Below are 16,372 nucleotides of genomic sequence, written 5' to 3' on the forward strand. Positions count from 1 at the left end.
GAATCCATGCGTTTTTGTAAGAAAAATATCCATATTTCAAACGTAATAAACACTTTTCTCTCACTTCTGTTATCTGTCATACGCGGAAGGCGTTCCGGCGGATGACGCAGCACGAATGCGCAGCGCGCGCGCCTCTGAGATATGCTAGCTCGCGAGTTTGTTTATAGGAGCAAAGGAAGCAAAGTTTCCTTACTTTAGCAAAGGAAAACCAGTCTCCTCCTGGTTTATATCGAAATCCTCCGACATTTTTCTTTGCAAATCCTCGGTTTGTACTTCTAATTCGTGACCGGCATTTGGTTTTGTTCTCTCTCCGCATTCGTCACTAACCACGCAACGCTGACGTCCTACGTCATCCACCGGAACAGCTTCCGTGTATGACAGATACCGGAAGTGAGAGAAAAGTGTTTATTACGTTTGAAATATGGATATTTTTCTTACAAAAACACATGGATTCGCTACAGGAGGCCTTTATTCATCCCTCGGAGCCGTGTGAGGCACGTTTATTATGGATGCGAGCACTTTTTTTGACGACTTGTGGACTGTTCAACTGCAACACCCGCTGACTGCAATGATAGAGCTTGGAATAGCCAGGACAATTTTTTATATAACGCCGACTGGATTCGTCTGAAAGAAGAAAGTTATATACACCTAGGATGCCTTGAGGGTGAGTAAAACACAAGCTAATTTTCATTTTTGGGTGAACTAACCCTTTAAGTGATATATTTCGTGTATAGGCCTATATATTCCTTTTTATGTAAGCCCATTGATTTATTCTGTTTTCTCCGTTCACAGAAGCGCTGCAGGTGTGTGTGATCTGTTGAATCCATCTTACACTATCCTCAGATAAACTCTAATGCCGGGGCATTGCCATTGCAACTTAGCCTACCTATGAGGAGTTCACAGCTGAGCGCGGGCATTTCACTCGTTGGATGTGTAAGCATCGCATTGCATAGGCCATACTACTTGAATTCGTGGTTGACAGTAAATTTAAAATATTTAAAAGAACAATAAAATAGCATTATTAACTGGTTACTGGCCATTTTAAATTTTAGATTCTGTTGGGGAACTATAAAATTTGATTTTGATTCTGGTTCTGTTCCTGTCAAAATTTTGTTCGTTTACGGTTTTCGTTCCTTGAGCCAGTTCAGAGCCCTGCCAAAAACCAAATATTTAGCTGTGCCCCATTACAAAAAATAAACATGACTTAACATTATAATTTGGACTCTTTCCTCAGCATGACAGTAGGTCAAATTAAAAGTTTAATTCTATTTTCCTAATATTCACACAAATTTAATGTTGACAGCATTTATCAATATTAACTATTCAGTCATGTTACCAGAAAAATTAATCAAACTTTTCAAAAATGTCTCTAATTTAAAATAAACATTACAAAATGCAAAGCATTTTTACTTGTATACCTAAAAGTACAGTTTTTTTTACTTTTTTTGTTATTCACCTTAAGACAAAATATGCACATGCATCATGATTTTTGGCAAGGATTACATTGTTTACATAATCACCATCAACACTTTGGAAAGTTTGAGAAATAAACTGTCCTGTCTACTTCATAGATAGTCAAACTCTCAACAACAACAAGAATCCACATTCACAACTGCAGAAATAAATTAGTTGCAGCACTTTGCTTAACTAAAATGATTAAAAGAAAGTCAAATAAATCAACCTGCCCTCTCAAAACCAAAGATGTCATCAAACATGCTCTCAAATCATTGCAATCCCTTGACAAACAACACTTAGGAGGACATCTGCAATAAACAAGTGGAGAGGAGGAAAGTACACAGCTAAACATTTATTTATTATGATGTATTGCATCAAAAAACAACACGTTTTTTGCCTCATGACTGTTGTTGAGCAGCCGCAGGGCTAATTCATATGTGTTTTCTGTTGTTCATGCAGGTTTAAGACATGTCACACATCACCAAAAGGAAATGAGAATGAGGGCCAGGGAGAAATCTGATTAAATTAATCTCTTATAAAAGATGTGATAATTTCTTCAAGATTTGGTGGGAAAGTAAGGAAAGTATTCAAAACCACAAGTACATAATGACCCTTACAAAAAGTACTGTGTCTGTATCTGATGGCAATACCACACTGACCACCACATTCATATATTATGGTTTGGGTGAGTCTTACATAAACTGTCAAGCAATGTCATATTTCACCCTGCAATGACATTTAAGAAAAAAATACATTTTGGACAATAAATGAAATATGTTTCCTCAGTCGGGTCCCCAAAATGACATGGCTGTGGGCCCCACTCAGCCTCTGGGCCCTATGCACTCTGTCCCCCTTTGCCCCTGGTTGTGACACCCCTGGCTACTGTCCACCGGACATGAAACAAGACAAAACAGTAGTTGAAAAGATTTGCAAAGTTCGCTTTCAGAATTCAAATAAAAACACGTGACTCTAAATGTGGTTGACTGCGGTTTATAATGGAGTGCTATAATTAACTTTGATGCTTTTTTTTTTACTTTCTTGAATTTTCCCCCAAAAATGTACATGCTAAATCAATTCAATACAGCCTATTTTCGCCTTTAACTACAATATTTTTTTTTCCAGAAGGAGCAGGAACACTTTGAGAAATGCAGATCCGCAGCATGTGGTGCTACGCAGAGAAAAGGGTGCAATTTGGCCTGTCTCGAGCAATCTTCTGAGATTTACCATCCAACAATAGACTGATCTATTCTCCATGGTGTTTGAGCATGTGTGTGTGTGCGCATGCATTTGCGCATGTGTTTGTTTTTGTGTGAAATGTTCAGTGGCTCACGTTTCAGTGACGCCATGTTAACACTTCTTTTTGGTCTTTTTCTTCTGCTGTCTCCTTTAATTGCCGCTCCGCAAATATGAAAGGAAAAAACAACTTTTTCAGCATTCAGCAATTTGGGACATACACATGTGACTGTTTAACAAGCCAACACTGTCTCACAAAGCTTTGTGAATGCAGGGAAGGTGGCCACATGAAGCCAGTTTAGTAAAAAAAATTGGCCCTTTGCTCAACAGACCTAACCAGAAATCTTAAATATATACATTTAAGTCTACATACCCATCACAGCATCAATAAAATTGTTTTCACTAGGTTTGTGATTGGTTTTGGAAGATTATTTCATTCTTTCAGAGCTACATCATGGTTGTACAGAAGAAAAAACTAAAGATGGTGCCATATTTCCTTGATTATTTTGCCACTCAGAGAGTAACTGGATTTAAACCTCCTTCAGCTCGTGCCATTTTATCTCCACATGGCCCTGATCGCAACTGGTCAGACCATGGTTCATCTCCAAAGCAAACACATTAGGTAACACTGAAAAAATGTCCAAGTACGCTGCAGGTATCGCTTCACCAAACAGAAAGAAAGGAAGAATGCTAGAGCTCTCTCTCCACACTAGCGATGACGTGTTAAAATTATTTCTCATCCCTCGGCACAGCAAGCAGGTTTAGAACACCTCAGGGATGAGCAAAGCTTAGGCTGCGTTTACACTGGCACAAAAAATCCGATCTTTCGCTCACATCTGACACAGATCGGAATTTGTTGCACACGTGTAAACACAAAAACCCGCACGAGATCCGATTTTTTTGCATCCGATCTGAGCCACTCCCAAATGTGGATTTTAATCGGATACACATCTGATATCTGGACATCCGACCTACGTCTAAACACACATATCCGATTCTCCACAGAACTCCCAATGCGAGGGCGACACGTTTGCTCAAAGATTTTTAATGCCATTTTAATGCCGGCGTGCTGTATGCGCTCGCATTTTATTGAGATATAGGTAAGAAATTCAGGAGCTTGTTTTCAACCCCCGCCCCGTGAATTTTGAAAATACAACAGCTAAAAGCTACATATATTTCTCAGCAGTGAGGTGATAACTTAGCAGTTTTTGTAATTAAACGACAAGCTTGTTTGCAATGCTTCACAATCGCTCGCTCGCGGATGCATGTGTTCGTTCTCTCTCTCTCCTTAATTCGAATTCATTTCAATATATATATCATCTTTATTTCCCTAAAGAATTCTACCTCTAACAAGCTGTAGATAAAATAGTCTAACAAATTAAAATTACCGTTATTTTCCGGTCTTTATCCGTTCAGTCAGATTTTGTGCTGCAAAACATCCATGACAGCCGTTGTCCATGCTGGCAAATAATAATGGCCATTCGACGTGAATTATATAAATAATTTTAACGGCCATTTAAAACCCGAGGGTCTATCATGTGCATAGTAAAGCGATCACTGCAGACAATCCTTTTGGGTGGGAATTAATGTAAACACAGATATCGGATACCAGTCGTGTCTAAAGTGAATGTAAACAGACGTGCCAAAAAATTGGATATGGTCAAAAGATCGGATCTGTGCATTAAGACTTGCAGTGTAAACGCAGCCTTAGTAATGCTGACACATCCAGAACTGTGTCAACACTTCCAGGCTACTTAATTAACATAAAAAGGATGACACAAAAAAGTGAGGAGAGCCATTAGTGACTAAATTTCTGCTAACAAATACAGAAGTAGCTGAGAGTGGAACGAAAGCATATTTTAGTTGTGGGAGCTAAAGAAAAATGAACTAGATTTTACAGTTTCTGAGGAAAATGTGAATGGTGTCTGTCAACGTTAACACATTAATGCATGCGATTAATTTTACAATCCTTAACGCGTTAAAATAACTTAACGCAATTAACTGAAGCACAATTTCTATTCTAACCCTTTAACCCAATTTTGCTTCTCTGCTTGCGATCAGATCATTTTAAGCCGCTAAACTCTGGGAAAGTTTTCAGTCCAACGATCCAGTAAGCGAATGCATTCAAACAAATTGCTGATTACATCAGAGATTGCAGAGAGAACAGAGACTCGTGTTGCGTTTTCAGTGAATTATTCATTCCAGTGTGTTTGGCTTTTAATCACGAGCTCTGTTATATTCTGTGATTGTCTCTGAAGAGCGCGAGCCCTCACACGTCACACACGCTGTGTGAAGTACAGACTGAACGGATTGTCAACACATCCCATCGCTGTATGGCCAGATGAGACGCAAACGTTTTCTCGACTGGATAACCAGTCTCGCTAGTAAAGTTTTGATGGATGAAGACTGCAATCAAGGTAAAGACAATTGCGGTGGCGTACAGGAGTAATACAGTACAGTGAGCACGTTATAATAATGCATGTATGAGTGCTCTTGACACACTGATCACACATTGTATTTATGCACAGGCACAGACATTTCCGTACATTCACGATAATGTTTTGATTGGTCATATTTTTGTTGCTGTGTTTAGTTTTTCTGAATGGATCCGTGTACTATAGTAGATAAATGCAGTCAGCAGGCGGTTGGTTTATGGGTTTTTGGCATTTCCATGTGGTCCTGTTCGGTATCACAACTGCTGTTCTCCATACTTGCGAAATAAGTTGACAATATATGTACAGTATGTTTACACTGCATTTTAAATCATGGCGGGTGAGGGCGTTTTTGTACGCGTTTGGCCAATCAATGTCTACTCACGTCACGATTAGTACCAGTTGTGCTGGTTAGACCCTGATCCGGAGTAGGAGCTAATTTGGTTCTCGAAAAAGGCAGTCCGGTACTAAAATCGCTCTCAGTTCCGGCGGTGCGAACACGCCAAAAAGTGGGTAGTTCCACAATTAGTTCTGGTACTATGAAAAGGTTCCCGGGGTGCGAAAGGCCCTATAGGCTACTATACAATTCTGATTTTTTTTTTGTATGTTTTTTCTTTCATATGTGCTTATATGGGCTCCTTGTATAATTTGGTTCTTTGGTGTCCTTTTGGAGTACTTTCTTGGAAAGACAGATTTTTGACTATTGTCTGTTTTATCATAGTTCAATCATTTCTAAAAAGTAATGGCACACACCTCTCAACTACTTCATTTGAGGTCCATAGTACATTTCTAGAGTTTAGAGTTAATTAAGGAGTTGTTACTAAATCCCTATGAAATAGTTTAAGATACAGTAATGATTCATTAGAAATAATTTGTGTAAAAAAAAAAAAACTATAAGTGATATATTAATAAGAACACCAAAAGAAAGGTGTCTATGAAATAAAAAGAAAACAAGAAAATAAACTGAACAAGTTGAGAAATATAAGGAAAGATTGAAAAACACTGAACATTTTTATAATTTAAATTCAACAGAAATTAGAAAGAGAGTGACAGAAACAGAGATGTAAAGAGAGGAAGACAAAAGCTGCAAAAAGAGGAAGTCTAGAGAAAACACATGTTTGTACTAAAACAACAGACCAAAAAGAGTAAAGTCCATTTTATACTCTCCTGATTTCTCAAACATGATGGAATAGCTCTGATAATGATAGAAAACCTCTGGAACAAACAGTCCAGGGTGCCAATACACTAACACAAAGAAACCACAGGATCCACGCATGAACACACACACACACACAGGGATTCACGTTCCTCATTCATCTTAACTCTTCATCACCTGCTAAAATAACCGTAATGTTGCCCAGATCTGCTTTGGAATCCCCCATAAATAAACCAGGAGAAAAAAAGCACTGCATCGCTGTTTCAGCATATAACTTCAATTCCAACAGAAATGTGAAGAGTGTCACGTCTAATAAAGATCACAGCAGTTTTAACATGCTACAACTCCTCTCTGTTTCTACTTCAGGGGTGCCCAACCCTGGTCCTGGAGATCTACCTTCCTGCAGAGTTTAGCTCCAACCCTTATCAAACACACCTGGACCAACTAATTAGGATCTGAAGGAGCACTTGATAATTACAGGTGTGTTTGATAAGGGTTGGAACGGAACTCTGCAGGAAGGTAGATCTCCAGGACCAGGGTTGGGCACCCCTGATCTACATTAACCCCTAAAGCAGTGTTTCTCAACCCTAGTCCTGGGTGCCCCCCAGCACTGCACATTTTGTGTGTCTCCCTAATCAAACACACCTGACTCAACTCATTAGCTCATTAAAAGAAACTCCAGTACCTGAAATAGGTGTGTCAGATAAGGGAGACATACAAAATGTGCAGTGTTGGGGGGGGCGCCCAGGACCAGGGTTGAGAAACACTGCCCTAAAGCAACACCATTACAGTCTTCAAAGTACCACTTGTGTAACATTTTCACCTCTTTCAACAATAATTCTCACAGTGATTACCGTCAAACTTCCAAGGTTCCTGTTGGCATGCATATTACCTACCTTTTTTCAGCATCTCACGCCATGAGCACTACATTTTAAAAGGTGTATTCAATAGTTTGTTGCTAATTTAAAAAAATGTACGCATTAAGAAATGAACAGTGTTTTTGTAAAGAGTCATATGAATAGTACACATGCTAAAATGATGTGACCTGCAATGTTTCACTAAATCACTTTTTTTTTTTTGGTTAAGACAGGTAAGGGAATTAATTATTGTGCAGAGTGCACTCTAAAAAGCACTTGTATTTACAAAAAAATAAAACAATTCAGAGACAATAATGTTCGGTAGTAGAGTGCCTACTACCTTTGTGGTATTGCACTTAACATTTAGAAAAGTAATGCATATAGTAAAAAACTAACGAGAAAGCTACTTTAAAATGAAGCAACAAATAAAAATACTTTGACACACAAGAGGTCATAATTGTTTAGTTTTAAAGCACTGGACCAGTCTAATGAATCTTGGGACATACAGTATGACCAAGTGCATTAAGTGTTCAACTAGCTGGATTTGAAGCATGAACACGTATTGTGATATAAATGCCCACCTCACTAGTCAGACCCACTGCCCCATGGATCTTAGCAATGTGTCCCAGCAACCAAGGGTTCTTCTGACCCACATTTCTTAGCGTGGACAGGAAGGGAACGAGAGAGGCGGGGCTTGCCTGAGCCACGTTCACCAACACACCCAAAGCAGTGTCACCTAGATCACTGTCACTGACATAACCAATCAATGATGGCACCAAAGACGACAATACCTGAGGAGACAAAAAGATAAGGCCAAACTTAACCCTTATAATGCATTCAACACATGTTTGGAACTACTGTGTATATAAATATATATATATATATAAAACTAAACTTCAAAGAACATAAACCTAAGAAGATTACTGGCATTAACCCCATTGGACTGAATGGAACTGAATTAAATTCCTTTGACTTTATAACTCATGATTGCTCAAAAACATTTATGAAACCTACATATCAAAACAATGCAAGTATCAAACAAAATAAATTCATTTTACTTGCATAAACTTTCACTTTCAGATGAAAAAAGTGATACATTTTTAATGCTGCAATAGTTTGTCAATAGGTGTACATATTCATGTTTACCAAGTCCCAAAAGTGTGAGATATGGGGAAAAATTGATATACTTTACAAATGTTTCTTACACTAATTTAATTTCATAGATAATATAACAAAAAGTATTTTTGACACCGAATGGTACTACACGCATACCTGGGTCTAAAATGACCCGAACACAAAATGTGTAGCTTTTATTTTTATTATTGTTATATCTCTTTAAAAAAAATCTGCAATGAATGAAAGTAGTAAATAAATAAATAAACAAATGTTTTGAGGGTATTAAAGGGATAGTTCACCCAAAAATGAAAATACTATCATTAATTACTCACCCTCATGTTGTTCCAAACCCGTAAGACCTTTGTTCATCTTCAGAATACAAATTAAGATATTTTTGATGAATTCCGAGAGCTCTCTGACATTCCCATAGACAGCAAGGTTCCTTACACGATCAAGGTCCAGAAACATAGTAAGGACATTGTTAAAATAGTCCATGTGAGATCAGGGTTTAACCGTAATTTTAAAGTTACGAGAATCATTTTTTGTGCGCAAAGAAAACAAAAATAACGACTTTATTCAACAATTCGTCTCCTCCGCGTCACCCTGGTAAGGACTGTAAGGACTTCTGTCATTAATTACTCACCCTCATGTTGTTCCAAACCCGTAAGACCTTTGTTCATCTTCAGAATACAAATTAAGATATTTTTGATGAATTCCGAGAGCTCTCTGACATTCCCATAGACAGCAAGGTTCCTTACACGATCAAGGTCCAGAAACATAGTAAGGACATCGTTAAAATAGTCCATGTGAGATCAGGGGTTTAACCATAATTTTAAAGTTACGAGAATCATTTTTTGTGCGCAAAGAAAACAAAAATAACGACTTTATTCAACAATTCGTCTCCTCCGCGTCACCCTGGTAAGGACTGTAAGGACATCGTTAAAATAGTCCATGTGAGATATGGGGTTTAACCGTAATTTTAAAAAGTTACGAGAATCATTTTTTGTGCGCAAAGAAAACAAAAATAACGACTTTATTCAACAATTCATCTCCTCCGCGTCACCCTGGCTCCATTTTGGAGAGTATCACGACGTATGCGCATGCTTTGATCTGAACGTAAACAATGTAAGCGTGTGGTGCAGCTGACAGAACTTTCTTTGTGCACAAAAAATATTTTCGTAGCTTCGAAAAATTACAGTTGAACCCCTGATGTCACATGGATTATTTTAACGACGTTTCTGTTCCTTGATCGTGTATGGATCCTTGCTGTCTATGGGAGGGACAGAGAACTCTCGGAATTAATCAAAAATATCTTAATTTGTGTTCTTACAGGTTTGGAACAACATGAGGGTGAGTAATTAATGACAGAAATTTCATTTTTGGGTGAACTATCCCTTTAAAGCACTTCTCTGTGAGGGCACATAAGGACATGCTATCTGGCCTCTTGACAGTCAGAATGTAATAAAAATAGTAAAGACACTACAAACACACTCATTTGGTCCTGAACTTTTCTTTCATCAGAGGTCCCTTATGGTTGTAATCGTGCTGTGTAAAGAACCACAGCACTCTAGTTGGTTGATTTCAGTGCCGCCCACTCATTAACCAGAGCGCCTGGTTCCTATATGAGTTTGCAGAGAAAAACTAGTGAAGATAGTAACAGCAGAAAAAATGTGGAGCAGAAGGAAACTCACAATCATCCTCCCACTATGGACAGTTTATCTAGATTTATCTGTCTGTTATAGAAAAGCAGTGGTGACCTTCAAAAAGAACAGTGACTCACAGAAGAAATACAGATCATCAGTGAAATCTTGTGCTGGTTGACATTCATGTCTGACAAACTGCAGTGACGACTAGACGCAGATGAGCCACATGGGTTACATGAGCTCTTTTCTCCAGCATGAAGTGAATCCAACTACACCCTTTTAGCAAGGATTTGCTTAATCCTCTCATTTTTCCTTGTGAAACACTTCACCTTTGAATTGGCAGTGGTTAAGAGGACAAAGAGAGGATCTGGTGGAGCTGGGAGGGCACCAGACAGGACGTCCTGTGAGAAGCAGGATTCCCAGCCTCTGTCAGGATGTGAAAACCACTGACTAATCTTAATTAATCCCGTTTGCTTCCAAATCACTGTATAAACTAGCAGCACTGGGACAGAGAGAGTCTGGGGTATCTACTCTCCCACGTGATTTCTGATGTACTATGAAAGAAAGTTATTGGTGTATCTGTCTATTTGTTTATCTGTCAATCCATCCATTTACAAAGAAAACCTATTATGAATTTCAATGCTAGTCTACGCTGGCAGGTGCTGGTTCAGTGTTGTTCAAGTTGGCAGACTGGAATAGTCACACCGCTCATCAACGGATCCTAGCTGCTGAAGCTGAAATATGACCAGTGACAAGTATTGTTGGTTATGCCAGATAAAATACACTGTATATATAAAACGTCTGCATGAATGCAAATAAAGAATCAGTATTTCTTTAGATTCATGGTTAGCCTATTAATTGAGTGTCACCAGAAAGTACAGAATTTAGTGTGCTTATTCAAAGTATATGCACATAGATTATAAACGTAATGTTAAAATAAAGGGGTTGAAATAAAGTTAGTAAAAATTTAAATATTTTGCTACTCTGTGAGGCTGTAACCATATTTAAGATTAGTGATCAAATTAAAGGGTTAGTTCACCCCAAAATGAAAATTCTGTCATTAATTACTCACCTTCATGTCGTTCCAAATCCGTAAGACCTTCGTTCATCTTCAGAACACAAATTAAGATATTTTTGATGAAATGTGAGAGCTCTCAGACCCTGCATAGACAGCAACGCAACTGTAATGTTGCCAGGTCCAGAAACGTAGTAAGGACATCGGTAAAACTGTCCATGTGACACCAGTGGCTCAACTTCAGAGCTGTTTGAGCGCAAAGAAAACAATTTATTCAACAATTATTCTCCCCCGAGTTACGTCTTCCGCCATTTTGGAGAGTACCCATGAACGTAATCTGCGTAATCAGCATTATTTACGCTTAGGGGAAAGCGTGCGTATGCATTGTGATACTCTCTAGAATGGAGGAAGACGTAACTCAGTGGAGAAGAATTGTTGAAAAAATTACGCTATTTTTGTTTTCTTTGCGCTCAAAAAGGATTCTCGCAGCTTCGCAAAACTGAAGTTGAGCCACTGATGTCACATGGACAGTTTTACCGATGTCCTTACAACGTTTTCAACATTACAGTTGCGTTGCTGTCTATGCAGGGTCTGAGAGCTCTCACATTTCATCAAAAATATCTTAATATGTGTTCCGAAGATGAACGAAGGTCTTACGGGTTTGGAACGACATGAGGGTGAGTAATTAATGACAGAATTTTCATTTTTGGTTGAACGATCCCTTTAAATAATCAGCCATAAATAATCCCACTTTTTTAAGCACTAATCTGAATATTGGGATGGATTTGGTTTAGGAATGGCAATATTAATCCTTGAAAATAGTACCATTTTTAATTAAATTCTCATTTCCTATTTCGGTAAATGTAAATGAAAGGAAATGACAACAGATAGGCTACATTATTGTAAAATAATGCCTCATAATCTTTCCTAATCTTACTACTATGCAGGCATCCAGTGTGCTCACTGATGAGATGAGTGATATGCATGTGCTTATTGCCCAATGCAAAATTAACTCCTCATGACAATGCATTCTTCTGACTCCACACATCTGCTATTTGCTAGCAGGCTACCCCTCAATCCCCCTTAAAAGCTTTTCAAAATGTAAAAAAAAAAATAGATGACTGGTTCCGTTTCTGCCAAAAATGTGGTTTCCCCTTTTCTTTTCCTGTAAATTTGTCTTCACTCAGAGCCGGGGGGGGGGGGGGGGCAAGCAGCTTAGGATGTGTTTTCTGATATTTCCCCATCCGTTTGGCAGATGCTCAACTATGGTATCGCTAGAGGTGTCAACCATCAAACTGTTTTACCATGTTTGACCTTGTACTGCAGCTGTCTGCTTTAAAATAAATGCTAAATCACTCAATTCATACTCATTTATGTATCCACCCCTCCACTCCCTTGGTGCCCTTCAAATTCTTTTTCTGTTGCCCAGAATAACTCACCTTGACCAGCCTTCATCCTCAAACACCACATTCATTCTTTCGCTCACTCATTTGTCTCTCTTTCACTCACCAGGGGGTGAATGTCAGAGATCATCTGCAGTAGTCTGAGCAGGTGCTGTCTGCCAGCCTGGTCCAACTGGGACATCATCGCCGTCAGCTCACGGATGTGTTGATGGATGGGCTCTGGTTGTCGTGGATACACAGATGGCAGCACTCTCAACAGCATGGCATTACCTATCAAAACCAATAATTAATCAATACAGCACACTTCTCTTATGGAAAAAATGACCATCGTAGCCATAATGTATGCAAAAATACCATAGTTATTGTTAGTAAAGTAACACACACACACACACACTCACACACACAAAGTGAAAAACACAATGAATGATGAATTGAACCTCCAGCAAAGTCAAAAAATGTGGACTGTGGTGAAAATGTGCATGTCATTTCCCCTGCAAAACTGAGTGAGGGCTGATTCATTATTTAAGCCCTTTTCTTGATAAATGCACTGTTGTTGTTGTTTGGATTTTATTGCCATTTGTTTCCTCATTAATTTAGTTGAAAATGCCAGGCCTTGCTGTTTTAGCTGACACACATATGGCAAAAATGATCTCACAGAGTAAAAAGACTTAAAACATAAAGTCGTGATTTATACTAAAAAACAAAGATTTGGAATTAAAAATTAAGTGTAAACAGGTAGGTCAATTTAGGTATGATAAATGCACTGTTGTTGTTGTTTGGATTTTATTGCCATTTGTTTCCTCATTAATTTAGTTGAAAATGCCAGGCCTTGCTGTTTTAGCTGACACACATATGGCAAAAATGATCTCACAGAGTAAAAAGACTTAAAACAAAGTCGTGATTTATACTAAAAAAAACAAAGATTTGGAATTAAAAATTAAGTGTAAACAGGTAGGTCAATTTAGGTCATTTAAAAGCCATTCTTCATCTGGAAACAATCTATAACTTGGTGAATCTGAGCACAAGAAAGGTCTTGGTTTGCAGTTTGAGGAGCTCCATGAAATAAGTGTAGGAACAGGAAGTGAAAAGACACCATGATGCTAGATCATGGAGTCGAGTTGCGAATGGATGGCACCAGTACCGATAAAATCATAGCAGAGGGTTTCAAGTACCAGTCAGTAACCTCTGAAGTGTGACAACATGTGGCACATTTCACTACTGCAGACAAAAAAATCCATTTGAAAAACAAATCAAGATTTGCATGCTGTGAAAAACAATCATGTAAAACTAAATTTGCAATAGCCCTTTTAAACAGACTGTAGCAAAACTCCAAAATTTCCCTTAGATGCTATGTAATGGGCCGTTGAAAAGTTTACTGGAAGATTATGGTGAACAGACTTTGATGAATTAGTCTACCAATTTCCATGACCGAGCTCTTACTAACACTCTGATTTAGTGTCATGAACAATTTTTACTGATCACTCACTTACCTGCTAAAAGAAATGCCACTTCATCATAAACAAAATATGGTAGGAAACTCCCACCCAACATCAACAACAAATCTAATCTCTGCACTGGCAAGCCATCTAAGTCAGGGCGGTCGGTTAGCGGACATAATTCTGAAAACGAGATGTTTCGTCTGGCTCAGGGGGGACGTTTAGGATTGCAGACCTGCCCACCTGTTTCTACACACAGCGGGTGATATTAATGAAGGATTAGTGTTATACATAACCTTTCATAATGAGACCGCTGGGGACATGTTGCTGGCCCAAGACAGTTTATTGAAAATATCGACATTCACTTTCAAAGACCACATGAGATAATTAATTTAATCTTTGCCAGGTGTTTTGGCAGAAGGTATCTTTATAGTTTTAGATAAATTTCAACCACTAGCGAGTATAACTAAAAGCAAGTAACCAAAAGTTATAGCCGTTTCCCTAGAGTTTTTCCACATCCATATGTATGTGATCTTTTCAGCTATATGAGCAGAGGTTGTGCCAAAAAAGAAAAACACAGCTTATCTGAGTATATGTTAATATTATCGTCTGATGTACAGTAGATGTAGATTACTGTAGTTTTTTTAAATAGTTATATATATATATATATATATGTGAAGACATTACAGTACATTATTGTAGCAAATAAGTAAGTTATTTAATATATATATATATATATATATATATAATTTTTATTTTTTTTAAATTCCATATCATTAAATAAGATCCATTTTTATAATGGACTAAAGCTTAACCAAATAACCAAAAGTCAGGATCCGTTTTGAAAAACAATCAATTCTAAAAAGAAATTTAGACCACTTCACGGCTGTTTTTAACTATATAATTCTTGTCTGCACAGCATCTACTGTAAATGTTTCATTGCATCTAGCCTGAAATATTCCTTTAAATCAGCAGTAACCCATTTGGTTCCGTACAGCAAATAACAATGTGCACTCCATGTACAATAAGTTACAAAAATTGATTTCAAGGGAATGATAAACATACAGGTGTTCATTTGAATATTTCCTTCCTGCTCAGCCCACTTTTTGGGTTGTAGGTGTGAGGTTGTCATGGATTATACATGGACTTCATTGTCCGAGCTTTGCCGTCAATTATGGTGTAGGTTCTGTTGGAATGTCATGATCAGCACTTTTCATTCCAAGGTGGCAGATTGACGGCATTAGCCAAAGTTGACCTTCCACAGTGTTCCCTTCAGACAACAAGACCAGTCATTCACATTTGTACTGTCCAGTAACCCTGGCCCGAGTTCACATTCAGATACGCCTCCATACGTTTTGCACCAGGCAACAAGTAGTAGACCTTCTCAGTAGGGAACAACATTAATGTGGAAATGTTGTGGGTTATGATCTTCATCAGAGAAAATTCATACAGAACAGAGAATGTGTTGATAAGTAAAATTCTGTTAATGGACTAATGATTAATGTAAAGCTCACATTCTGGAAAGATTTGTTGGCATGCTGATGTTGTCGCAAACCTGGCTGCGTAAGCAGAAAAATCCATCCGTTGCAGTTAAAGGCATTTTGTGTTGCAGACATATTAATGTCGACCTCACAAAGGGTACATGTCATGGGACCTTTCTGTTTCCATAAAACACCACTTATGCCTGCACATGAAATATATCAGCCATGCATCAGTCCAAAAAGTTTTGAAAGCATCAAATCATTTGCAGTTGGGTGCTGAGTCTTTGTTTCCGAGTAAATGTGCATGACTGTAAAAGTGGTGCCTGTGATTTGCACCAAAATGACAGCAAATTTCTATGACCCAAACCCCAGCACCCCACAGGAAACAAAAAACAGAATCTGAGCCTTTCTGACAAGCATGTTTTCTTTATGATTTATCATCTGTAATAATCAGGACCCATTATTTCTACCCAGTACAAATTTTTAAAACACATTATTCATTAATAAGATGAAATAAGAGACCATGAGAATAAACAAGATGTTTTCTGCGATTTAAAAAAGTCAAACTAATCAGGATTTTGGGGTTAGGTTTTTGAACAGTGGTCCTAATCGGCAGATCCTAATCGAGAACCGGAAGCATGTCTGGTTTTCCAAGAGTGGGATATGGACTGGAGAAAAGGATTGGGACTAGGAAAAGGAGGGGAGGTTAAGGCTTGGATTTATACCTATTCACAATTTATAACAATTTTAATCACTGGTGGTAACAAGATCACTGTACTTACAGTAGTTGCTAGATGTGTTTGTCACTGGATGCCCTCCCTGTTGAAAAAACCAGCATATGCTGGTTAGGTATGTTTTGAAGCATAGCAGCAGGTTTGAGCTGGTATAAGTTGGTCCTAAGCTGGGGTGCATTTCTCAAAAGCAAATATGGTCGTAAATTATGTCATATGTTCAGTTCAATGGAATTAAAGACCATAGTTAGCTAAGATGGTTTTGGGAACTGCACCCTAGGTTATCTCCTGCTCAGGACCAGCTCATAACCAGCTTATAACCAGTTTAAACCAGCACATGACCAGCTATGGACCAGCTTAAACCAGTTCAAACTAGCTGCCATGCTTCAAAACATACCTAACCAGCATATGCTG

At 38.2% G+C, this 16,372-nt stretch overlaps 1 protein-coding gene across 1 annotated transcript in view; it reads right to left on the reverse strand.

The window, feature by feature from the left end:
* LOC107563514 (ventricular zone-expressed PH domain-containing protein-like) overlaps positions 1-16,372 on the reverse strand; it is a 117,864-nt gene that overhangs the window by 61,209 nt on the left and 40,283 nt on the right. Inside the window, exons 4-5 of the mRNA XM_016248407.1 lie at positions 12,417-12,580; positions 7,715-7,924 (exon numbers count right to left, since the gene is read on the reverse strand). Of these exons, the coding sequence (XP_016103893.1) occupies positions 7,715-7,924; positions 12,417-12,580 (374 nt within the window). The remainder of the gene's footprint in view (positions 1-7,714; positions 7,925-12,416; positions 12,581-16,372) is intronic.

This window comes from Sinocyclocheilus grahami, unplaced genomic scaffold (assembly GCF_001515645.1).
Source record: "Sinocyclocheilus grahami isolate Dianchi unplaced genomic scaffold, SAMN03320097.WGS_v1.1 scaffold877.1, whole genome shotgun sequence".
Classification (NCBI taxonomy): Eukaryota; Metazoa; Chordata; class Actinopteri; order Cypriniformes; family Cyprinidae; genus Sinocyclocheilus; species Sinocyclocheilus grahami.